The sequence below is a fragment of the Sinohyriopsis cumingii genome, chromosome 3 (assembly GCF_028554795.1).
Source record: "Sinohyriopsis cumingii isolate HCF-2022 chromosome 3, ASM2855479v2, whole genome shotgun sequence".
Classification (NCBI taxonomy): Eukaryota; Metazoa; Mollusca; class Bivalvia; order Unionida; family Unionidae; genus Sinohyriopsis; species Sinohyriopsis cumingii.
In genome coordinates, this window is record NC_142963.1 from 97,828,397 (window position 1) to 97,856,175 (window position 27,779).

General features: G+C 34.1%; 1 protein-coding gene across 6 annotated transcripts in view; it reads left to right on the top strand.

Annotated features, from left to right (window-relative positions):
- The window catches only part of LOC149803361 (uncharacterized), a 102,836-nt gene that overhangs the window by 17,545 nt on the left and 57,512 nt on the right, over positions 1-27,779 (top strand). For 3 of the 6 annotated variants that reach the window (XM_089953061.1, XM_089953065.1, XM_089953067.1), the window contains exons 1-6: positions 12,797-12,859; positions 13,199-13,252; positions 13,986-14,060; positions 16,113-16,160; positions 24,025-24,105; positions 26,705-26,788. In XM_089953061.1, the coding sequence (XP_089809187.1) occupies positions 12,856-12,859; positions 13,199-13,252; positions 13,986-14,060; positions 16,113-16,160; positions 24,025-24,105; positions 26,705-26,788 (346 nt within the window). In that variant the 5' untranslated portion in view covers positions 12,797-12,855. Of the gene's footprint in view, positions 1-12,796; positions 12,860-13,198; positions 13,253-13,985; positions 14,061-16,112; positions 16,161-24,024; positions 24,106-26,704; positions 26,789-27,779 lie in introns of those variants that run through there. The other 3 variants (XM_089953063.1, XM_089953062.1, XM_089953064.1) reach the window with 3 other exon arrangements.

The following is a 27,779-nucleotide window of genomic DNA, read 5'->3' on the forward strand; positions in this document are numbered from 1 at the left end:
AACGAGGTAATGAGGTTAGCAATGTCGTCCTGACATGTCTTAAATGAAGCCGTTGTAGCATCACTCGTAAATGATGGGCAACTCTGTATCCGCGTGTATTACTTGTAACTCCTCACGAAAAAAACGCGTTGATGACCTTTCACGAGATGATATATCCCAGTGTATTACGAGGACATGATTCATCTGAGATTTAATGGGTGGTTTGGCTTGAAACGGGACCAGTAGCTCTCCTGACTCCATCTTGGAGTTCTCCAGTCGCGTACAAGAATGGCATCATGGCCTATTATAGATTGATTTAATTGGGTCATTTATAGGTTCTAATACTGATTTGCTTTTATTGCGTCAGCTGGCTTCAACATGTGATTGCATTTTTAACAGAGCCACGGTGGCAGAAAGTTTTCTTTAACCATTCGTGAGATAACTCTGTTTGCATTAGCATTTCCTACGTTTACAATCGTTCCATGGGGGTTTGCTGGAATCGCTCCACACTGTCCACGATGAATTTTGTACTTTGTGTTGTTTCATTAACGTGGACACCGCCTGAGAATTTCCTTGCCACTATCAACGTGTAATGTGTTGGCTATCTTTGTGACCCTTGCAAGCACACACACACACACATACACACACACATACATACATATATATGTGACATACTTCGCGATTTTAACATCAGGGCCATCCAAGCGATCACCGACGAGGATCCACCAGTGAAGTTTATCACATACCTCCAAATTACGCCTGACATAAAGGCACAAAAACCGACGTATTCTATTTCTCACATCGTTACGCATACGTTTCAACGGGTTCGAAACGTGTGAGATAAAATATATTTACCACATGTGGTGCGCGGCCTACATAACCTGGAATCGGTTTAAAACCATTATATCAAGCGCAGACTCAACCCCGTATCGATTTGTCACAGCTAATTTCACAAACACACGTTATCGCCTCAGACTGAATGCGAGCAAACATTTTAACGTATCCGCGTAATAAAATACATGTCAGATCAATTACATATTCTACGTGACTATACCACCGCACGCGTTGACTTCGGGACAATCCGCCCGAGAAGAGGTCACTGAGTGTTTCACTGTGATGTGTGCCCCGATAATCGAACCTACAGAGAAAATCACAGCAACAGCCGCATAGACTGTCAATGCCTCGAAGAAGACTGATCGCGCCTCTGCCTTCATGATACGAAGCGTGAACGAACCTGGTCCGATTATGAAAGCATCTGATCTATTCAAGACGATCAAAAAGCCATGCAGCGACAGTAGAAATATTAACGAAGTTGCCATAGCAAGCTGAAATTGAAAACGTCTCTGAGCCAGATATATATTTACTACCTCCTCTACTATCATTTGATGACAAAGCACGCAAAATGAGAGACACCAAGCTAAATTTGCTTATACATTGAGGAAAATCAAACAATTTTGCCTAATCTCTAGCCCAACTGAGATTAAGAGGAAATATACAGCAAGAAAAATATCTAGGCTACAAAGATTGAGAATGTGAACACTTCTTGAAACAATTAACGAGATACCATCATTGACAATTGGTGGGTTTGGTGTGGTTTGCATCAAACACTATTGGATCAAATAATAGTGGATGAATGTTTCACCCCGGACGACCTGGCGTCACGGTTATAATTTTTTGTTAGGACGGTAAGAGCCGGTAACAGATTCGTAAAAAGTGATCAACTAAGCAGTATTTATTTGCCGATAATGTTTTGCCCAGGACATTACGGACCATGATACATGCAGGATTCTCATAGAGAAACCCTTGACGATTAGACTAGCAAATAATCAATATAGATTTAACTTTACTTCACTAAAAGAAACCCTGCACACTCTTGTCGACAATACTATTAAAGATATAACTAATATGTCGTTGAGTTTAATCAGGCCAGAAAAGCTCCAGGTCGCTGATGCACACTTGCATCGTTGCGTTTCTGTTACATTTGGCCAAAAAGGTACGATCGAGGCTGTTTGAGGTCTGTGTGAAAATATCTCGCTGGTATTTTAAACTGCAGATGTTCCCCCGATAAGGTCTTCCACTGGACTATCAACGGGTGAGTACGAAATATTAGCAATCAACGATATTGCCGGCACGGAATTCAAAGTGGCAAGATGCGTTCACGAACCAACGCTTGCTCCAAAGCAACAAAGTGTTGAAATAGTATGACCAATAATTGTGTCATATATATGTAACGTTTAAATATTTAATTTTATTTCATAAATATATGGGACATATCAAGCAAGCTTCATGTTTTATTTTAGTATGGAAAATGAGTCCTTTTATTTCGAACAATTTCATTTCAATCATTGTCTTATAAGATAAATTGTATTCCATAACAAAGCAAACTTAAGAGAAGTTAACCGAACTTTGCGTCGATACTGAAATGTTGTTACAGATACAGAAAAATACGTCATGAAATATCTGCAAGTTTTTGTTGTCTCTTCAAGGTATCATTCGTAGTTTTGTATCTGATTTATTCTCGAGACTAACTAAGCAGAAAGTAAAGTTACTTTCATTCAGTAAAAAGCAGAACTAATGCATAAGTAGAAATTATAATGTTTTCGTAATTCAACTGCTTTTTTCTTGACAAAGAAAACATGTTATGTTCTACCGGTTTTAGAAAAGTCATCTGAAGTAATACATTTAGTCACTGCTTTCTAAAGCATCTGTTTGCAAAAAATAAAGTGTGGCCTACGATGGTTTTTTGATAGGTAATTTCCACATTAGAGCCTAGCATAAATACAACACGTCTTGCGCTTCTGAATTGATAACTACGGTACTGGATAACATAACAACATGCCGATAATAAAAGGAAGGACCTTAATATCTGTCATTGGTGCGTCCTAATTCAATAGCTACAATCATGTCCGAAATCAACGGATATTACCCATTACGCTTAGGTCAAATTAACTGTTATTCTATCGTTCTCATATTCACCAAAAATAGGGAATTAGGGACTGAAAGAAATAAAGACTGAGAATGGACTCACCAAAATACAACCAGTGGAATCCCTTCACCCACTGCTCCATTGTACACATATGAAATGCCTTCCTTTAAATACATAATAGAATGCTTAATAGTATACTGTAACAAAATAGACCTTATCGTGCTTCTAAATTCAACATAGGCAAGAGCAGTTTTGTATGTGTTGGATTGCATACGGCAATATTGAATTTTTAGCCCCTGAATTTTATCGGCGACGCTTAGTGATACCGGTGAATAGGATTGTTGCAACAAAGGCATGAGTACTTACATTACGTCAATAATTTATTTTGATTTTGTGGCTGGACCAGTAATATAGCACATGTTATAAACGGATGTGGCACGTATTTTTCTTTCTCTTTCTTCTACAGCAAAACTCAATAGCATCGCGTTACGCCAACTTTACGGTTTGATTGATGAAACAGAATCTGAATTTGATATGTTAAACATCACTGGCCCCCTAAATTGTACACACTTGTGATATTATTATAGTCATTAGAAAACGCATTTGCATGAATGCACACCATACAAATGTTTAAATAGACTTAAAATTTCTCTTTTTAAGTGAAAAAACTGTTCGGCAATCTTCCTAAACAATCGGTAGTTTCCGAGTGCCAAAAGCGGATATTACGTACATTTATCCCTTCTATTCAACTTAGGCATTCAAGTGTTTAATTTCCCTACGTAAATGTCTGTGTGAAATATCAAACGATCGTGCTTTTGTAAAGCAAAAATGGTTCATTTTTTGTGCATCTGTATGCAACCAAAAGAGTGTTGATGGGACAAAAGGGTTATTTTTTTTCCGAAAGACCCTGCTTACCAAGAAAAAAATGGATTAAAGTTGTGGGATCGAATAGGGTGAAGGATGGACAAAGTTGTACCATTTATGCCGGATTATAGTGAATTTGGTTTAAAGACAACTGGGCCGAAATTGGGCCGAAATTAAGAGAAATCGTCTCAATTTGAACGACAGTTCAGCCCAACTAAACAATACTTTGAAGTTTCATTTTTTTTAAACAATAAGTTGATGCAAAATTAATGTAGGACAAAATGTTTTTGACAATTTTTATAGGTGGTAAAATAGAATATGTTTTACGAAAATATTGAACTAATTTAAACAAATTAAACTATCTTGATATTCTTTAAAAGAAAAAATAAACATACTTCGTGACGTACATATATAATGAGAGAAAACACAAACTGAAATATCTTGCTAATTTTACATAAAATATTATAAAATATTTATATACATTTATTTTTCATGCTAAAACATACATGCATCTGCACCATGACATTCTCAGTTTAAGTCTTCCGGTCATATCATCAATACTGATTTATAAAACAATAATACTTAACAGATAATATTCTACTGAATACGTACACATTTTCTAAGAGTGGCGTACATGAGATATTATAACAAATATATTTAATTTTAGGCTTAAGTTTGTAAAACTGATGCATATAATACACTCGATTACACATCATAGAGAGAGAGAGAGATAGGGAGAGAGAGAAATGCTATGCATTTTGTCAGACGTTTAGCTTCCTTAATATGAATCTCTTACAAGTTAATTGTATTGTTTGTTTGCTTTTTTTCAAGTTGATGTCTTAGTGTGTGCGCTCATAAACTGGAAACTTTTCATTACCATTCAATATCATCAACAATACTTGCTCAATTTTCCATACAAACTAGAAAGAAAATAATTTTGTGTTGAATTAGTCCCCCACCCCCGACTGCACGGTACAATAAAATAGATGAACAAACACTGATTCGAAAATGAAATGAAAGAAACTAATCTTCCATTGTTATCATTTATTCGTTCTTTTCAATATGCGAAATTCATTCAAGAAACAAATATATCCGTGAATTCATCCTTACTGTAGTGTGTGTCACTTATGCCAGATAACAAAATCGCACAGTAGACAAGAATATCACCCGATATTTGCTTGAAGGCACCTGCCATTCACGCATGATAAGTTATAAGGTGCAAAATGACCAAGATTCAATTGTATCCAGGTTAACTATACGACGGTGTCTCGCAAATAAAAATCATTATTTTAAACTATATTCACTGTGAGTGCAAATGACACTCTTTTCGCTAGCATGGGTTCCAAAATTATTATTAAAGCAAGTTATTGCTGTATATACTATTTACCCTGCAAATATCAAATATGATTACATGTGACAAACACGTAGAAGAACGTTTGATGAATAAACACAACTGGCAGAGAACAATAAACCCCTTGCTTAAACTTACATACAGAATATCAAATAAAAAGGTTATCTTATTACAAAGCATGCCATCGACGGAAACTGACTTTCAGCTGACATAAGGGAGCCAACTTTGATTCATTTTCATTGTTTTAAGTGTGCCGATCTTTTTCTTTATTTTACAAAGTCGGCCGACATAGGGAAGCCAGCATTGATTCATGTTCACCTGTATCAATGGGAATCTTGAAAATAAATTGAAACAATGGAACAGTTTTAAAAGCGACACAATCTAGTTCGTCGCGTACGCAGATCGTTATAATCCTGAACAGTAAATTAGTTTTTAATAGCTTCATCTAAATGTTCCATATGAATAGTTTATAGTGTTTTATTTTTCGACAACAAGAACCATGTACTTCATCTTGTGGGGATAAATATATGTCATTTCCGATTGGCGTAACAGCGTTGTATACTTCTATTTCGAGCAATAAAATTATTATTTCTATTTTATACTTGATATTGTTTATTCTTGTTGAGGGAGTATAACTGCTTTTAATCATGTAATGCAAATCTGATGTGAAAAGAAATATGTTTGCGTATGGCCAGTGACCTTTAATTTTACAATCAGCTTTTGATCAATCATAAGGCGTAACTGTATCTTGATTCTGAAATCTTCTTAGTCCGTAGAAATTCTATATGTGACTGTCTACTACGTGGGAATATGACTTTGATTTTCTATGTTACCTGTTAAAATAGCGGCGAGTACAGAGACCCATCGTGTCAGCATTATTCCAGAGCCTGAAGAAAACGAGTGATACAGAAAATTTACATCCCCACGTTCCACCAACATAACAAATATCATCCTATTGTCTTTTTGCCTCATTTTTTTAAAATGCTTTATTAGCAATTGCAAAACTTGTTAAAATAATTATATTTAAATCAAGATGCTTTGTCTTTTTTTGTTGTTGATATATAATCTTATCACTACCACTTGTACCTTAATTGTCAATGTTATTACGGCAAGGAACCTAGATAATATTAAAATTTTATATTTGATGAACAAATGCCTCAAGTACTTCTGACTTTGAGTACCTTGCCTGTCACCCACCCACCAACAAAGCAACTGTGACTTCCACTTTGTTTGTCTTTTCTATTGATGATGCTGCTTTGTCCACAAGTCCTCATCCATCTGTTTACCCACTGTTTGCATCAACTAATGACTGGTATATCGTTCCTCAATGTTAATGATTATTTATATTATTTAACTTTCTTAGATGTGTAGATTTCCACGAATACTACTATGCTTTCTTTTGTTCTGCAATTACTACATCTAAGACTTTTCCTGCCATTACATCTGCTGCATCTACAGATGTAACTATCTCAACGTTTCCACATCTACAGCCACAAAATAAATTCTAGTGACAGCTATGACTGGAACGTAGTTCTAATTACATCTATAACCGCAGTGTAATTCTAATGACAGCTATAACCACAGTGTATTAGGTATTACAACAAATTATATATTCACTTCTACTGTAATTTTTAAAGCTAAAGCAGCGATCCTTCCTACTAGTGTAAATATCATTGAAATATTTTTCCCAGAATAACGATCATCATGTCAGTTGATTGACAACACTTAGAGTATCTCTAAACAATCAACATACGTGTAATGCTTCCATAAACAGTTCAAACAAGAGCACAACTGTGCATGAACATTATTTCCAGTTATACTAGTCTCTCTCTCTCTCTCTCTCTCTCTCTCTCTCTCTCTCTCTCTCTCTCTCTCTCTCTATATATATATATATATATATATATATATATATATATATATATATATATATATGTATACATATATATACATGCATTTATATATGCCATATAAACATTCATATAAATGATGTATTATTGTGTTAGTTTTGATGGACAAGACTTGTAACTCTGCCTACCTTAGTTAAAATTACGAATAACGTATGACCTAGGTTATCTGTTTTCTGTGTCTGTCTGCTTAAATAGGCCTAACCTTTGGTCTGACATCTATTCTTATCTGTTGTATTTGTATCAAAATATTGACTCATATATGATTATCAGGTCGAACGCATACAATACAGAGGAGGGCATTAGAGCCTAGTAACTCGAACAACATGCCACCATTATAAACAGCATTTCAAACACAAAGCATCAGAAAGGTGTATCACTGACATAGACTCATAGTTCTAAATATTAAATGAATTAGATTTAGAGAATAGGGGAGGTTTCACCTTTAACATCTTTTCGTTCAGTTGTCATCGTATAAGGAAAGGCTAAAATTGCCTTCACAGAAGCGATAGCTACCTTACAAGTACTTTCATTCGCCTGCTGTTTACTGTTGGCTTACTTTGCAAGAATTATCTGGGCATAGTTTGGGCTGTATTCTGACCCTGAAAAAGTTTTATTTTAGTTGTTTGGCAATTTTGGCGACCTAATTTGACGTGTGAGATGTCAGTGCTCCGACCAAAGTATATCCCACTCTAAACCATCGTCGCTGAGTATGCGTCTCTGTTATCTCACGATTAACTCTCCATATTTGGATAATTTACCAAGGCCGACTAGTTGGACAGATATACATGTATATGTTAAGAGTCTATACAAATAGTTTCTAATATTTAGCCCCCTTTTACGTGTTTTATTATCATGACTTGCTAAAGTCAGTCTAATATATGTCTTGATTGTAATTTGTACTAAGTAAAATTCTTTTCAAAAACGTGTTAACATCTATTTTGCAGTTCGTAACATTGTCTATTGAAATGTAGGTAGCTTCGTTGTCAATATTTTAGTTCTTGCTTTTTATCCAGTTCTTCATTTTCGGAGACAGTGAAACTTGTATGCCTTATACAATTCCATAATACCTAATTTTTTATAAAGAGTCATCAGGTTGCACTTGGTTTACTTGGCTTAACATAAACAAGACTGCATAAAAAGGGCACAGAATATGTAGCCTTAATAAAATTGCAAACTGTAATTCACCATCATTTTTCGTTTCATGCCCATTTTTGCACGTAGACAAAACAGTGTTTTGGGTCAACTAATATTTCGTTGGAACATATTTTCTCTTCATATTTAGTTTGAGGCAACACTTTTCACGAAATAAAATTGTGAAATATTCAATGGTATCATTATGAGCGTGCAGAGTACAAAGAACTTGCTGGACCAACGTCTAACACATAGAAATGAAATCTGGCCATAAATTATTTGTAGATGTGATGGTCATACCCAAGCATATCAATCTGGATATGAAAATATGTTATCCAGTCATCTAGGATCATTACCGTAGTTACAACCAACATCAGCAAATCAAATTAGAAAAACAAACATTTTATCAGCCGATGCATACGAGAAAATGAAAATATGTGACTGGAAGAATTACTCTTACTCAAAGTGTAAAGACAAGTTTGCGTGAAGACGGCATGTCCCTGATTAGGGTGATGAACGGTAACCAGAACCAAGTATTTTGTCAGCTGGAATAATTGTGCCTAAGAGTGTAAGTGATCATGGCATGGCCCTGCTTCAGGCGCAGTAAAAAAGCATGATTACATTTAATTTTCATCTACGAGGTCTGCCCCATCCCCCCTCCCTCTCCCTTCTGGCGCCTCTGACTGATATAACAGTTACATATTTTACCACTATTTCAGAAATAAAAATAAGTGACTATTCCTCTTTTTTTTCTTTTAATGCCGTTATCCCCTTGCCATGTCCCCTTCGGAGGCTACCATTATGTCTCGCCATAATCGGTTCAAAAGTAATCAGCTGACATCGGAGAGAAACGTTGAGGATCATTATGCACGTTAAATCATCCCTTACGCTAAACCTGACAAATGCACAACACTTTTAAATTTCATACACGAGGTCAGCTCCGTCCCCCACCCTCTCTCTTCTGACGCCTCTGACTGATATAACAGTTACGTATTTTTACCACTTTCTCAGAAATAAAAATGAGTGACTATTCTTATTTTTTATTTTACGCATTTCACTCAAAAATATATAATATTCACGCTCATAACAGCTGATCAGAATGTAGTTGAGTTTATGAATTAAGATGGACTGTTTAGCAATTTCTTTTGTTCTCAGGTGTGTATTGAGATTTTGATATATTATCTGAGCATTAATTGGTTTATTACAAACATTATTATCACGTCAATTCGAAAATGATTGCACTTGATTAGATCAATGCCAACAATATCTAAATCTATGCCAATATATACACGACAAAATAGATAGGTACTACATTCATGGGAACTAACCCATATGTACTAATTGAAATCTCTGCCCAGATTTATATAGTCAATTATAGCCATAATAGTACATTTTCGTGCCCCACATATTTCAGCTTTGCTCACGATTCCAAATAATTATGCTCGATAATTAGGAGTTTAAAAACTTTCAGAAATTGTGTAGTGTGGTGTTAAGCAAGGTGCAATGTTTCAACCTGATGATTCTAGGTTCCCAAAACTAAATTTGGCATATCATCCTTAATTTATTTAGGACTTTTCTGAGCAGGGACATCCTGTTTCTAAGACTAAAAAGATTAAATATGAAATTTTGTTTGAAATAGATTATATGTCTGAAACGTTTACTTCTCATAGTAGTTTTTAATAGAATTTAAATTTAAAACAAAAGTATAAATAAAACGTTTAAAATTTAAAAATGTAAAACATGAACGGCCAAGTTGTAGACGTTGACCAACGAATGTCATTTAAGCCGAGAGAGAGAGAGAGAGAGAGAGAGAGAGAGATATGCATAATTAGATCGAATCTCGAATAAAGCGCAAGGTTAATCTAGATTGCATGCGTTATCTATTCATTCATGTAAGTCTGCAATTATTGTTGATTTTATTCTTTTTAAATTCATACTTATGTTTTTCATTGAATTCAGAAATACTAGTGCAAGTTTCATAATTCACTTATGTAAGAATGTCATAAAATAGTTCGTTATATGAATGTGTTAGCATTTAGTTCGTTTGCGTGTACTAAATATCATGTATTATAATATATTTGTCTTCTGACACAAAATGTGTGAATATGTGAAGTATGTGTCTTCAATGATTTTAGTTATTTACGCTGAGGATAGATTTTTCCATGTCTGAAAATATATGTTAGTGAATAGTTAATAACCAAATTTAGAAGTTGGGACAAGAGGTGAAGTCCATTAATTCGTGTGTAAATAATTTATGAATTCTTTCCAACTGAATCGATGGTGTACCATTCGAAACACGTGTCGACTCATAAGTCAACTGATAAATTTATAATAACATGTTGCTTGTGTATTAGTAAGAATGACGTAACTAGTTCTGTTGATTTGGTAGCCAATTTCTGGCGAAAAGAGTGCGAATAGTTGTTTATCCTTGAAGAAGAAACAAAATCTGAAAGTATTAAGGTCTTATGTTATCTTTCTATATGAAGGAAAAAAAAATATCTCCATACGGACTGCACAGAGGATTGATAGTGCAGACTGCAACCAAGAGGTTGGTGACCCGAAGAGAGAGAGAGAGAGGCCGATCTATCACAAACATTGATTTGGGAAAGACCGGAAGCACCAAGTCCTGCTGTGATGCCAGGCAAACTGAGTTGCTATGTCACTCAGTCATATGATAAAATTTGTTACACCAAATATAGAACAGCTAATTGAAATTCCGATAATTTTTCTAATCAGTTTCTGCGTGGAAGAGAATGATTCTCATGTCATGTTCGATTTCATCTTGCTTATGAAATCGATTAAAATGGTGTATTTTTCACACGGGGCTCGTGTTATTCTTCTCTATATATCTCCTCGGGTTCAGATCTCTGTCATTCCAGCCACTACTTTTATATTTTAATTTATTGTGTTTTCCATCTGGGCAATACCACCGTGGTACATCATTTCTTAGGTAACGATAACCAAAAAAACCACAAGTAGTGGGGGAGATGTCTCACATCTCCACCATCCACGACATACATTATAACAATTTCACTGGCTGTCATTTCTCCTGACATGCATAACAGGTATCTTCATTCTTATAAACAGTGGAAAAGTTATCAATGTCTTCAGAAGTCTTTGTGTATATGTAGTAAATCTGTAAATACATGACATGTAACGTTTTGCTGCTCTTCCATGGTTGAAAATAAAAATGGATGAAGGTATTTTCTTTTGCAGGAGATAGCTCTCTCTCTCTCTCTCTCTCTCTCTCTCTCTCTCAATGGTTTACCTTCATGAATGTATCACACCGCTCTATGGAGAACCCGGAAGAAAATTTACTATTTTCTTTTACGTCTAATGTCAGGCATTACGTTTATTTTTATCAGACGTTCACCCTAGTAATTTTAAAGAGGATATAATTGATCCATATGCGACAACATCCACGTTCCCTGCATCATATCTGACACCATCCACGTTCCCCACAATCTAGAGATAATCAAGATCGGCCAAGAAAGAAAAGCGTTCGGTAGCTCCTGAAGATTATTTCCACATTCAAGCTGTTTACAAATTGACTTCCGAGCAAATTAGAACGACTACTTACACATACACGGTAAAATATAGGAAAATGTAAAGTCCCATGTCCCTGCAGAAAAATCATCTGCATTTATTGCCGATTTATTAAACTCCATCTAAAAGACATAAATTTTCATACGAAAATACATTGAAGTCTATCATTCATTTCAATGACGGAGTAACCGAGTTCACAGGTTTTCACAAATGCAGTTACTATCCTGGAAAAATGCAACAGTATAGGTATTGTGTGAAAAGATGTTATGGCTATTTGTCGTCGATGACTTTTCTTCAAAGATAACAACAAGGAATTATTTAATGCTTGTGAATTACCCTTAGTATGTCTAACGTGTAGACAGTATATTCATACCAATACCAAAGAATGACACATTCGGCCAGTATAGAAAGAGCGTCTCATTTTTGGTAAATTTGTCGAGCTGGAGTATCGTTATGGAAATAAACCACAGGAATTTTTGCATCACCAGAAGAAGAAAAAGAAACCGGTAGACTTTTATGAATTGTGATTATGAATGTTTCCAAAACATTAGGATTCACAACCTAACTTTTATGTCGCTCATCGCGCTTGTAACGACCATATTCTCTAAACTTTATGTCATCAACGACGATATTCTGCACGTGAAAAGGTATTTAGCAGCTACCATATTCTTTCTGATTTCACTAAATGGGTTTTGAACCCATGAACGACACATGACATGGAAACTATGAGGCTCGTTTCGGCAACTTACTTCAGTACGTTAAAGTGAATGATCACAATTTCTCACAGATAATTTCTTTTAAAACATTTTTCTGGACAAGGATCCAAATTTCGAAAACGTTCCATGAAAGTAAATAAATGTACTGATGCTGCCAGAAACCGAATGTTTTCAGCTCATTATAAGTTTTAGATTCTATTCAGTGTTGGTTTCTTTAGCAAACCGCGTTCTATAATTTAATCACTTGTGAATTTTGAATACCAATCAAACTGCAATAAATGATAACTCAGATCGAGAGAGCTTGCAAGACACAATATGGCACTCCCTATGTATGCCCGACTTTGCAGAATAGTGAGAGATAAGAACACGGCACTGAGCCATAAGCGATGTCCTTTGATCCTGGATACACATCAAGGACGGACGGGGATTTTACAGATGGGTAAAACGGTTTGATCTATTTCTCATATTAATGATAGTAATTATATACTAATTTTAGAAATGACTACAACTTACTTTGTCAAAATAACAAAGGGGCATATTTTTGAGAATGTTCCTTATGAATGAATACCTTGGAGACTGAAATGATCAAAATCCTAAATGAATAGTTTAGATTTGGTTTATCTTTACTGACGTGCCAATGAAAGTGTTAGACTTGAAATTAAGCAACTTGTATGTTAAAACGTTCTCACGGAGCCAGAACGTTAATTAATGGTAATTGCAGGAACCTGCGTTTACATCAGAATTTAAATGGCAATGAAATTACTGTCATTTGTTTCAGGTACTATTGTAGTGTTACTATTAATGGCGATAGAAATCGGACAGAATGGTTTAGGTAAGAATTACTACTACATAAAGTTATTCTACAGATGAAATTTCAGATATTTGTACAGATTCTATTTCCTTCTTTACTTTTACGCAATAGATGCCTGGCTTAGGTATTCAGATTGAATGTCTTTCTATAAAATCAAATTAAGATTTTGTTTGTTTTCACTGTATACATCATTCAACTATCTTGAAACAAATATAGTAATAATCGCTGACATACTTGTTTCTAGGTACAGTGTTATTTTTGAGAAAAGATCTTGCATCAAGGCTATGTTTCTTTGGCTTTGTTGCCTTGGAAAAGAATGGTGTATGTGATCTGGTACCTTGGGTTACATTCTTCTGTGTTATCTGATATCATGGATATGCATCTTGTTTGCTATCTGCTACCTTGGATAAGCATATTTTATGTTATCTGTTACCCTGGATAATCATCTTGTTTGTTATCTAGTATGTTGGATTGCAATCGTATGTGAAACCATATTCTGCTTATCTATAAACAATACAGCATATAATAATATATAATAAATATTAAAAGTCAGAAGCAAAATTTCTGGATGATATTGTTCTTTCCAAATCTAACTTAGCTAGACAATTTTAAAGCTATCATTCATTCCTATTCAGAACAAACTATGAAGCATGTGAATCTATCAAACTTTGTTTCTGAGAAAGATCTTTTGAGCAAAGACATACATTCTGTAGATATATATACCCTTTTTACTCACGAATCATTTTCCTTACAGCAGAATGCAGTGTTTCAGAAAGAAAAAGACGATTTATAGTTGACGATTTATGTGACACTTTTCAAGAGTACACAGGTAGGAAATTTAATTGCCAGTGCTTTCGAAAAGTTACTGTTACTCAACAGAAATAAATTACACAAAATATATATAGTTTGTTGTATATATTGTTTAATGGGTGTAAAATACTGTTTTATTTATTCCGGATTTGACAAAATACCCTAAATCATGAATGTATTTAAGGACCGGTTAGTACATTTTTATCGAAGTAGGATAGTCGACAATTTAAAACATCGTGAACTATCTGTACATAATCAAAGATGACCTCCATTAACTGAGAATGTGAACGTGAGTTAAGTTTGTACGTGACATGCATCAAGGTATTCACTGTAAACTGGACAATGAAAATAGTTTCGGTTTTTTATTAGAAAATATAGGCTTCTGCCCATAATATACATTAGCAATGATGCGGCACGGTTGAGTTTACTATTTTTATAGGTTACTGCATTTGTATGGGAAAATATGAACGAGTTTTTCGGATGGAAATACTGCACGAACTTGGGAGTGCAGTATATCCATCCGACAAAACGACTTCATATTTTCCCATACAAAATGCAGTAACGATTTCATTATATGTTCATTTTCTTACTCCATTTAAGGCTTACTTGTATAAGCAAAAATACACTACAAGAAACAAAGTAACTAAATTTATGCTGTATTCCAAACTAAATCCATATTCATCAGTACACTACACCATTATTAGTGCGCACATAACTCCGACGAGAAAAATTTTGAAATTCGTCGCGCGCTAGACATCACTTTCGAAAGAAATTGGCGGTTTGGTCGACTTAAAATTGAAATTTAGTCATATTGTAAAATAATGCGCATTGGAACAACTTTTCCATTTGGTCTGGTATGAATAGATTTTGGTATTGTTGTCGATTATATTAAACTTTGTGATTATGGACTGGATTTACCTGTATAAATTCTACATGAAGTACATCTGATTTCAGCAGCGATGGAAGAGCGCGTTGACATCTGTAACTGCTTCTGTCCTGTCAATGAATGTTTGGAATCATAATGTAGGAAAATTATTAAGTTTTGCAGTTGTAAATATCAAAAAGACGCTATGGAATATAATGTTCATTTCATTTTGAGTGCAGTAAGGAGGATGTAATTGAACGTGCAATGTTGTCGAAATTACAGTACAATTTCAAAATGTGTAATCAAGCTTTCTAACCCATATAATTCGGATTTGCGGAACTAAGAAAGAACGTTTTGAAGAATTTCAGGATGTAAAATTGTTAGTATATTTTTTGCCACTCTTATTACCAAAGAAGACACGTTTATGCCTTGTCACTTGAATGTTATTTGTATGGACCCATCAATTATATGACCACTCTGACGTCAATCGCAAGCCTGAATCGGAAACATTGTATCAAAAAAGTTAACGCGAATATTGCAAAGCAGCTGGTATGTGGCAGTCCACGAAATATCTGGTTTCGTTCATTCAGAAACAAACTTTAATCAACCAATACGTAAATCTTCTACTACATGAGTGTACATAATTTGTTTACAAATTAATTCCTAATACACTGTTACTAAATATAATAATACTGTTTCAAGGGAATGTAATAGACGCTAAAAAATTTTCACATATTGCATTTCATTCCTAAAATGAAATTAGTCTGTGACAAAGCTCAGCTATTCCGTATGATATCGTACCTTTTATCGAATACGGAATTTTTTTTTATACAGAAAATCAATTCTGATTATTACATCCATTTTGTCCTTACCAACCGTCCGGAATACTATTAGCAAATCAATTTAAGGTGAGCTCAGATGTTTAAACACATTTCCCACAAAGTATTAATTGTGATAGAGCAATGTTGGCTTTTAGTGACTATATCAAATTTTGATAACTCAACAGAGAAAATACATTATTTACCCTGTGAACGGTAGTGTAGAAAAATATGTTATTTTGTTAAATAGGTACCGGCCTAAAATATGCCGAAGTAAGCTTTTGTTTCATTTTTGATAATGTGTCTGTTATATTTGCGAAGGAGTGTATTCACCTTTCATTTTGTATGTAGCTTTTATCAGAGAAAGTGTTTAATTATTTCTTTGCAGACCTTAAGAATCTTCAAACATCTCAGACCTGCACTGGCGCAAATGAAGGTTGGCATTAGAAAGTATTTAGTTGCAAGAATTTAATTACCGTGCTTGCGATCTGAGATTTGCTTTTTTTAAATTTACCTACTCCTGTTCCTTTGTTCAAAACTACGTTTATCTTCACCATCAATTGATTTATATCTAAAATCTGGAGATATACGACTACTACTACTACTACTACTACTACTACTACAACTACTACTACTACTACTACTACTACTACTAATATTCAGTGTTTTATCTAACCACTAATAGGTATTCTAACCCGTCAATTCCCCCTTATACTTTAATTTACTAACGTCCACAAACTGACTCCTGGAAATTCGCAAATTGTTTTTGTTTGTTCTTGTTTGTTTGCTTGCAATATGTCGTTTTAAAACCATTCATATTAAGATGACAATAACAAAGTTGATAATGAATAGGCGTATGAGTCAGCATTATGGTTTTATATCGATTATAATTTAACTGGTTATTTGCTTTTGCTAGAAACAGCCTTACACACCAACACATATCCTAATGAAATACTATGCCTGATTCACGAACATGCGTTTGGTAGTATGTTTGGTCAAGCAGATACCTGAAGTCTATGAAAAAGAGAATCCTGTAATGGAATTTGAAACCGGCGTGATTTGAATAGTGTATTTTCGTGGTGGGCAATAACACTATCATTCTAGCGACACACTTAGAGCAGTTACGCGGGGTAATTGATTCCCATCTCTTTAGACACTACACTAATCAATTCTCGGTAATCTAGAGTTACCACTACACTAATTAATGTTTGGTTCTTTGGAGTCACAACTGCACTAATTAATTCTCGGTACTTTAAATTCATTAACACATTAATGAACTTCCTCATATTTATCCACAGTCGGTGAAAACCAGTGCATTAAAGTAAGTTAAGATGCAACAAGACGATCTAGTTTTTGTTAGTTAATAACATGTACCAATCATATAGTTACACTTCATACAGTGACTGGATGTTTGGTGTAATTGACCTCACGGTAAAGGAAGAAACAAACATGTTTACTTTGTTACCCGGCGCAAAACCATGGCGATTGAACTCCATGAATAATTAAATTTATTTACTTTCTTGGTTTAAAAGTGTTAACATTTAGATAAAATTAACAGTCTTCGTTGCTTAGAAAACAGTCAGGAAATATCAGATAGAAGTATTAACAATTTTCCTAGAATATACAGTATGATAAAATAATATTTGATTGACTTAAATCAACCATTGGGATACTTTTTGACGCGACCAATTATTTTTAGAAACCGATCATAAACATTGTCAATATTTATATTTTTTTTCCTTCCTGTAGGAACTATGTTGTTGTTGTAGGGTTTAACGCAATTTTTCAGCACAAGATAGGCTATACATGGCGGCCAGTATAATTGGTGGAGGAAGAACCCTGGAAAATTCCGGGAAGAACCACCGACCGACCCACGAGAAGCTACTGGCAGGCTTTCTCACATACCAACGTTAGCCGAGCCTGAGACTCAAACTCACGCAGACAGAGGTGAGATGGCAGTGATCCGTAACGGTGAGCGCTTTAGACCACTCGAATGGATTTCACAGATATTCATGGTCCCTATCTTCCCTGCTTAGGAGGATAATTAGGCAGAGACCACTAGATCAGTGTTGCTGCTTTATCTCTTGAAACCAAATGACACATAACAATGACAATATTCAAGTGAAATCTTGTCTTCAGTAAAATACCTATCATGTGGTTGGTGTCAATATAATGACATGTATGTTGTTTTTATGTGTTGCTTTCGTTTTTGTTTTTACCCTTCTGTTCGACTAGGTGCATATTAAATTCATTTCTTTGTTAAACAATATTATTCAACATGTTAGCGTGAGGACGAAAGCTTCAGGTTAGCTTTCTCTATTGTTTGTGTATGTACTTGAAAAGATAAAATCTTTGTCAAAAAAATGTTATTCAAGATTTAGGATAAGATTAACCATGCGAGTGTAGATAAAGTGAGTTGGTTTGAGTCTGTTCTGACCTTGTGAAAAATATCGACATTTTAGCTGAAAACTGCCAACACTGTACATATATGTAAGGATTGATGTGGTTCTATTAAAAGTGCTTAAATTAAGCTCAAATCAACAACAAGCAGGTTCTAAATAATAAATTATTTACATTAGTCTTCTGATTGTGAACACGGTAATTTACTGAATTTACATGACCTGTTTCTATTTAATATTCAGCGTTATCTATACATGTTATACTCTACAAAAAACGGTAATAAAATTATGGACTAGATTTAACAGTAAAACGTGTGCTGTTAGTGATTGTACCTCTCGTGTAAACTGTTTCTGAGATATGGAAAAGCATGGAATTTATGGGTGTTGTTAGCAAATCCCAAACCCAAAGTGATTGTACAAAGCTGGGAGTGGCATGAAGCTCGACTCAAAATTTGCAAGGCCACATTATTTATATCTGAATTAAGAAATAAACACAATTAAACTCGTGCTAGGTAAATTTTCACAATGAAATTCCTAACTGACTGAAGCTAAGCCTCTGAAAGTAGTAAAGGACATTCACCTCTGCTTTTAATGATGGAGATGTTTCAGTTTTGTCTGCAGCATTTAATGCTATAGACTATGATATGTTAATTCAACATTAACGGCAATGTATTTCGTATTCATGATACACTGTTGCACTGGTTCGAGTCATTCTAAGAAGTAACGAGACAAACTGGGGCCCAAAAAGGAAACATTCCAGTCCAGTTCATCTTTGCTTTGTGCGTTAAGCAGTTGTTTTCGGGGTCGTTCTCTTCATTTTGCACATTCAACCACGTTCAAATGTCATAAATTATCATCCGGTGTCTCGCCAATTGTATACACATGACATCCAAATAAATTGATTTATTCACACAACCGAAGTGTCGAGAAGTGAATTCCCGATGTGAAGTCATGCGAGATTTCTGGCACATCAGTACATTCAATATTAGAGTTCGTTCGGAACACCAATTAAATGAATTAGGAATAAACTGCACTTTCTGACTTGTGATATAACTGTTAGGTCTATTTGATTCACAACGATATTAGTTCTTTTTAAATTATCACTTTGCTTTCTCGGGAAATAAATTATTTCTTGAATTTTGCAAAACTCGTTGTTTTAGTTCTTTTCTGTCATATAGTATAAGACCATATAGTCGTAACAGAAAATTTAAATTAATATTGTTTCTTAAATTAATTAGTCCCATATACTTTAGTTTCAAATATTTGAGAAATCTTAAGTGAAACCAACAAGCTTTCACATTGTCGGCTAAAGTGGAAGACTATATTTTAAAACCAACACAGGAAGGGTTAGAGTACTTGAAAAAAAAAAAAAGACGAATTGCACAAGTTTTTGATTCTACCAAGCCTATCCTCATTAAAATGCTAAGAGACACAGGAGTGTCTCAGAGTCCTTTAATGTCAGATACGTTGCCTTCATCTGAGACTTTTTCTACAGTCAGTGAGTACAGTGTGGTTTTGTTAATGTTCCTCTCCATTGTGTAAATTTGTTGTCAGACTTATTCTCAGGACCCGATACGGTCAGAGGAGTGAGTCTTTACCCATCGAGTGTATTCATTTATTACTAATCAATAACTTAGCTGGAGAAAAAATTGCGGTTAATCCACGTATAACTGAAAAGCCTTGTTTGGATCGAAAAGTCAAACCCATTGAAAATGAAGCCCATGGATGATACCCTGCTGGTGCAGTTATCAGAGCAATGGAAAAGAGAGCTATTAAAAATGATGTTGATCAGGACATTATTCTTTTAGCTGAACCATTTATATCGAACAGGAACAAGATCATGAGATGTTTTGTTTGTTTCAGATGGCTATCAGCAAAGTCGAATCCATGCATCTATCTGTTTGTTATTTTGTGAAATATGGGGTCTTTATAATAAAATGTGTACTGCCTGGGGTACTCGCCTGTGACGAGTGGTCAGTGAGCTATCAGGTTGCTCTTCCAATGTCATATCGAAGGGAAATTCTTAGTCTAGCCCATGAAACACACTAGGCTAGTCATATAGGAGTCTATAAGTCTTAACAATAATTTGTGTTGGCGGAAACTTAAAAATTGATGTTATTTACTTTAAATCTTGCCACACTGTCAGATGGTAGGGAAACCCAGTCAAAAAATACATAAGGCTGATCGGCAGTCTATTCATGCATTTGGCGAAAAATTTTGTAGAATAATGGCAGACTGTGTCTATCCCTTACTTTAGGCTAAGTCAGGCAACAAATACTTGTTGACCATAAAGTTTGTTTTCACTTGATTTCCAGAAGCAATTTTTTTGAGGAATATTAGACACAAACCGTAGTAATCACGTTGCTAAAGTTATTTTAACCATTTTTGTCCTTCTCAAATCTGCCCAATCAGATCAAGGATCAATCGCCAGGAAGTTATGCATGCATCAGGCATTGAATAGCTTAATTCTTCTGCCTCTAACCTTGAAAGTCAAAGGGCCTTCGAAAGATATCAACACACCTTGAAGAATACGATTATGTCGTATTAATTTGATACAGGTACAAATTTGTACGAGGTTATTCATTTGCTGTTGTTTGCTGTAGGAAAATCAATTCAATAATCATTAGCATTTAAACATTTTGAACTAGTTTTTGGGCATAATATGAGTAGGTCAGTGAAGTGTTTGAAAGAGAAACTTCTTCCAACCGAAGATTTACTTTCATTCTAGTGATAAAGTTCTGGCGCTTATGCCTATATAATTAAATCCTCTTGGGGCCTGGTAATATGGTCATTGTACAGTTGACAAGACAGTAAGTGACTCAGATTACATACATAACACTCCTGGAAGGAGAAAACAGAAACACTTTTGCCATATAAAATGTTGACTGAATATGTTGATAGAGATAACACTGCTTATCATTTAGTCTTACCTCTCCCACAAAGTGAAGATTCCAAAAATGGAATGATATTAGACTGTTGGGATTTGATTTAACCAATCTTCAGAAATCAGAAATATTGAAAGTCTGTATCAGAAATATTCACATTTACAGGCGCAATAAAAGATTGAACTACAACAGCTATTATTTCAATATGAGCACTTGTTTCCAGATGTTCCAACACTCACAAGTAAAATCTATCATGAGTTTGAAATTGTAGATTCAACAACTTCATTAATATCTTAAAGAAAGCATTCTTGTTAAAATTCTTTCTTTTTCTTTAATAAGGTTGGTGTTATATATATATTCAATTTGTATTTTGGGTTGACGTTTCTCCATAATTATATGTACTTATATTATGTGATTGATCTGTATCCATAACTAAGGATAGGAGTTGGGCCTATATGCCTAATGTCATGTAGGGTAAACTTGTTTTTTTTTATTTGGGAACTCGATTAAGCACAGTTTCGGACCTCAGAGTTTTCAAGAAACATTTTGTTTTAAACGTGTGATGGACATTTCCATTAAGATGAGAGATTATGGGTATCTATATATACTTGTTGACAGTTTAAACTGTTCTGGAAAAGAGATTCCTACCCTCATCCTGGTCCGCGTGTTGTTTATTTGATTTTTATATTTACTTTGATTATATTAAAATTACTCATCCCTACTTTAATATGCTAAGTGCAGTCAGTCTTTAAATTGTATTTAGTGTTTCATTTGAGAGGATTTATTTATTACATTATCCACTGGAATAGCAAAATGTTCAGTATTGCTGGACTGAATCACTATGTTGGGGTTATTATGAAATCATTTAGAGACATTTTGGATGATATCTTTGTGCTGCATTATATATTTTTGGCACATAAGCACGTTCAAGGCTACTGGCACATTTGCAATTCAATACTGAATTTATTCTGAACACCACTGAATTTAATTGGGGAAACTCTATACTATTGGACTTGTGATAGAGCTTTGAGGACTATTTGGAACATAGTTCAAAAGCTAAAAGTTCTTTTTAAACGTTCACTTCGAATTTTAGAGAAATCAATAATTTGTTTAATTTTATAAAGATGTTAGTTGGTTTTCGCTCTTTCTGTTACCTAGATTAAGACCATAGGGTGGTAAAACTATGCAAACGGACATTGCCGACTAAATATATATATTAAAAAATAAATCTATTGTTTTTAATGGAAATATAAGAAAACATTTCACTCTCGCTTTCGCCCATCGTGACAATATGTATGATATATCCAAAGCTTCAAAACGTCAGATTGATCGTAATATTATGCATCTTCATGGTGAACACAAATTTTGTTACCTCTTAATAATGGTCATGATTAGAAACAAAAATGTTTTAAGAATCGTTTAGTTAATGCTTAATAGGGAAAACAGCCAGCACTAATCTGGTTTAATCGTCTTGCTGATAATAATAATAATAATAATAATAATAATAATAATAATAATAATGATAATAATAATAATAATATTGATAATAATATTGATAATAATAATAATAATAATAATAATAATAATAATAATAATAATAATAATAATAATATATTAACAATGGCATTGTTCATTTATATGTTCAGCCAAAGAACCCGTACCAATAGTGTCACGTTGATTCGTAGTTAAGAACACCTGGACTAATGTCAGTACGTATTATATAAGATTATGACCATAGACCTGAGTACGTATTATATAAGATTATGACCATATACCTGAGTACGTATTATATAAGATTATGACCATAGACCTGAGTACGTATTATATAAGATTATGACCATAGACCTGAGTACGTATTATATAAGATTATGACCATAGACCTGATTCTTGACACAAAGAAAATGCCTGTCTGTTGTTTAACCATTACGCTACGACCCGATTAATGTTAAATTCAAAGGGAGTTTTACGACCAGGTAGAGAAGCCTTTGTTTGTTTTGCATTCAGTCAGTGATGTCACCACCTGCTTGGAAACAATTTCGGGATTTACTAAAGGGAAGCTCTAGAGCCACATGTAAGTAATAAGTTACCCCAGTGCAGTTTTCAAAGAGACCAGACCCTATCTAATCGATGTCGAAAGATTCAAATCTAGGGCGGCGGTGTCTCAATAAACAATTTGTTCGGACAAAGCCCATTTCTCTGTTAGTAGATATTTGAACGTTGCTATAGGCCGATCACACAGAAGTTGGGAGACATTAGACTGTTCTCCGGATGCGGGAAGGAAGGCGGGAAGGCAGCTTAGTGAAATTCTAAGTTTGGACTGCGAACTGAGGAAGCTTTCCGGGTATATGTAGAGTCCATAGAAGAAAGGGAAGACATGTGGAGTGAACATGGGAGGTCGACTGTGACGTAAGTACTTGGATGGAGGTGCAGTGTCTGAAGGAACACGTGAAACAGAGTACCGGACAAATCGGAGCAACAGACCCGGAAGTGCCAGGAGAGCACGTAGCCAAGGGTTCCGGAAGAACCAAAACAGAAACAAGAGGCTGACAGATGATTAACAGAATGAACACTGACGGGAAACACTCTTATTTAAAACTTTATTTTCATATGATGATAGTAATTGGCAACTGAGAATAGGTCATTGTTTGTATTTGTACGAAATAAATTGCGATTGAGAAATGTGTCGATCAAATAGTTGAATACGTTTGGTACATTTTATTTAATTGTTATACATTTTACCTGGAATTTTCTATGCACCTAGACCGTTGTCATTGCTGACTGGGGCTTGGAGCTATTTCAATTTTCATGGTCCACCTTCTCCGGTGTTAGAAATAGTATTATATGAAGCAAGTGACAGAAGTAGGGCACGTGAAAAAAAGATTTCGTTGCAAGAGTTAGATCTAAAACTATCAGACCATTTTTCGTTACAGTATTTTGAAACCCCTAACAATTAAATTAAAAGGTATTACATATTGACACTATCTCTACCAAATACATATCTTTTCATATATTTCAGTATGGATAATTTTAGAAAGGCTCTACAGACATGGTCCACAAGGTCTGTCATGTATGCACAAAATTATAAGTCAGCTAGGGCGTGAGTATTAATTTAGTTTTCTTGTGGTTACTTGTATGATATATATATATATATATATATATATATATATATATATATATATATATATATATATATATATATATATATATATATATATATATATATATATATATATATATATATATATATATATATATATTATTTTGTATATCTGTGCAAATGTGTGAAATGATGGATGGATGAATGGATTTAAGAATTCTTTATTCTGGCCAGGTAAATACGGTAATTGGGTAATTGGAAATATGAGTCTATTTCCAATGTTTACTTGGCCAGAATAAAAACATTTGTAATGAGCTGGATTATATATATCTTTTTTTACATACAAATATTTTGCAGCACGTAAGCTTTCAATACTTTACAAACTATTAGGACACTTCATTCTCAAGCACATAATAACATTTTCCAAAACTTACAAGGCAATATCCATTAAAAAGATCTCTCAGTATCAGATTTTTATATAATAACTTGCAATTAAACATTTTTCAAATTGAGTTAGTTTATATTCCTAAGTGAATTTGAGGACAGAACTATTACGTCACTATAAAACAGTGATAAGTTAAAGAATTGCTAATCTAAATTTCAGTAAATTATTAAAATTTGGGAAAGCATTTCCCTAACTGTATCATCGATATAATGAATTATACTTAACTAAATAATATCTCATGATTGCTTTTGGTCCCCATGAAAGGATCTCAATTGTATCAAAGTTATTTGTTTTGTTTCTATTTTTAATTTCGTTGAATTATTTCATAGCTAGAAAACCATAGATATTGCTGCAAAGCATTATAGTTTAGAGAATTCAGGAAGGAATGTATTCTCTGTACGAAGTACATTACAGTGATTCAAATGTTCGAGTGAAACTGATTTTCTACAGTCAGTTTGACGCAGTGTGCAGGTTTGCATCGTTTCAAGTCCATACGCGATGAAAAGTAACACAAAACCATCCACTTGCATTTATGAACTTGTCGTAAGCCTTTCTTTGTTACATAAATTCTGAATCACGATTATTTTCTTCAAAGTTTAATTTGTTTTCTAATAATTTAACCTTGAAAGGGATAGAGGCAAACTTAGTACTCTACTTTGTACACAGAGCACACTGTAGGACAAAAGCAATGGTTAATACGCATGACATGATTTACATAAAAGAGTGCTCAGGAAATACGTTGACTGTGTCGTAATTGTCATTCAAAGCATAAATTCAAAGAAGCTCCCGTCTTCTAGAAAGAAGTAAAAACAGGAATCGATCTCTGTATTGTCATTTAAAACGATGTAAGGGTATATACATATCTGATGTTCTTCGTTCGTTCAAGTATTGTTACAGTACTTGATTCTTGACCACTGCATCCAACATCAGTGGTAAAGAAGACATACTCTACAAGTGTTGCATATAAACTGTATAGCGAATGGAAGTCTTGTGTTCGAGCACATAAGCAACTGATTTATCATGCTCTGCAGATTCAACTTGATGGATATTTAAGGGGCCATTTATGAGCAATAGAGAGATTAAAGGCCTCAAACAGACAATAAATGTTTAAAGACAAGATTAGAGCATGAATAATCAATATATTACTTTTATTTAAATGAAATCCGTTAGTGAAATATGCTTGCTCTGCTAGCACATGTTATATGATATGAACAATCAAGGATTTCACATACATTTTTGGCAGCTGCATTCATGAAAGAGACTATTTGTCCTAGTACCGTGAACCGTTTTGAATTTTGACCGCACATAGTCACTTCGTACGACTGCTGTCTCGGTCTGGCATGAGCTAAGTTCTATAGCAGAAAATGCAAGAAAGAGTAGACTCTCTTTAATGCTAAAGACTATGAAATGCGTAGGGTCATGCGGTGGAAAACAGTAACATTGTCGTACTATTCATATTCCTTTGAATTGATTCGTTTTGACCGACGTAATTAACACAGTGGGTCTATCATAAGGCCAGTAAAAGGTCTGACACCTGTATTCCCTGCTGCCTCATTTGTCAACACATGTTTCAAGACTTCGTCCACTGGAATTATCCTGTCATACTACAGTAGTATTGTAGTGTTCCTGGTCTGTTACTACTGATCCAGTATTACAATACGGTCTTACCTTAATCTTTTTGTCATACTTCGAGATTTATCGCTTACACTTGACCATCTACGGTCGTGAAATGCTAAATATTGAAGATTGAGAATAAACTGAAAAGTTCAACATTACATTCAAAACTTTAAAATAAAAGATAATTTGCATGTGTTTTTTTATGTAACTAAACAGCATTGTACCTATGATGTGGAACGTACTTACATTTGCTTAATACATATATTCATACCTGCATTAACAGAAAGACAGATACATTGACTGATTTAAATTATTTGTCTCAACTATTTGTAATTTGAGCGGCATGTATATATGTGCACTGTTTGTTTGAATGTATGTATGATTGTATGTATGTGTTACGTATGTATATGCATTCATGTATCTATGTAGATAGCAAATAGGTATTATGCAAACATGCATTAGGAAAGCAATCATGTTATTTAAGTATTCTTAAATAAAATTCTGTAATAAAATGCATGGAATAATTATTTATTTCAGAAACATTTCATGACTGCCGTGCAACGCCATCATATTGTAGTTGTTCTGGGTCAAACGAGTTAGATTATTATTATGTGCATAACGGTAAGCTAATTAATATTACTATTCATTCACTACAAGAGAAATAAAGATGTTGGAACTATCATCCATAATTTTATCTATACTATCTACCTTTCATTCTATTGTTTTACAACATACCCACAGAAGCCACGTTTGGAAATTTATATCGCTTTTATGAAAACAGGTTGTTATTTGGGTAAATCTCATTGTTGAACAATAAAAACGTTTGATGTGTTTATATAAGTAAATAAACAAATGAATTCAAGGAGAACAGTGTATCTGGTATTGACGGTACAATGTATTGTAATGAGTGAAGTCCTCCCTTGATATAGTTGAAGCTGAAGCAAAAAGATCTCGGTGTAGTCAAGTTAATCCTTTATTTCAATACAGTCAAAAAAATTGCCATCATTTTTGTCTATTTAAACAATTCATTTTAATCGATGATGATATAAGTGCCATCATCGAGAATGAGACACAAGTATTAGATTTATATTACTTGACCTGCCATTTAATTGATTGTTTTGGAAGAAGTATATAAGTTACATACTGACCACTCATTGTATCATTTTCCAAATTGTGTATTTCCATCCCATGTGGGTATAAGAAAAGAAAACGAGCACACTTTGTTCAATTTTAAAAACTTTTTATTCCTACCTCTTGTAGTGGTACAAAAATACTTCAAAGGAATAACTTCTTGTTTGAAAACAAAAACAATGTGAACACAACGAGCACACTTTGTCCTAGTTGTTTTTTTTCTTTATTCTTAGTGATGTTAGCTTGTTTGACTTTAACCAGTTTAGGTAAAGTTATCGACGAGATTCTTCTGATCGGTTCAAAAAACCTGGTGGAACGTTAAATATTAAATCCTGCCGAACACACATTTTGTATTTTCTTTTTCTGTTCATATTTCGTATGCATAGTATAAAATACACGTTCATTAGTATCCGTTTCATCTTTGTTCATTATGGTAATACGTGTGATTTTATGACAAAATATTCATTGCTGGGTTCGTTAG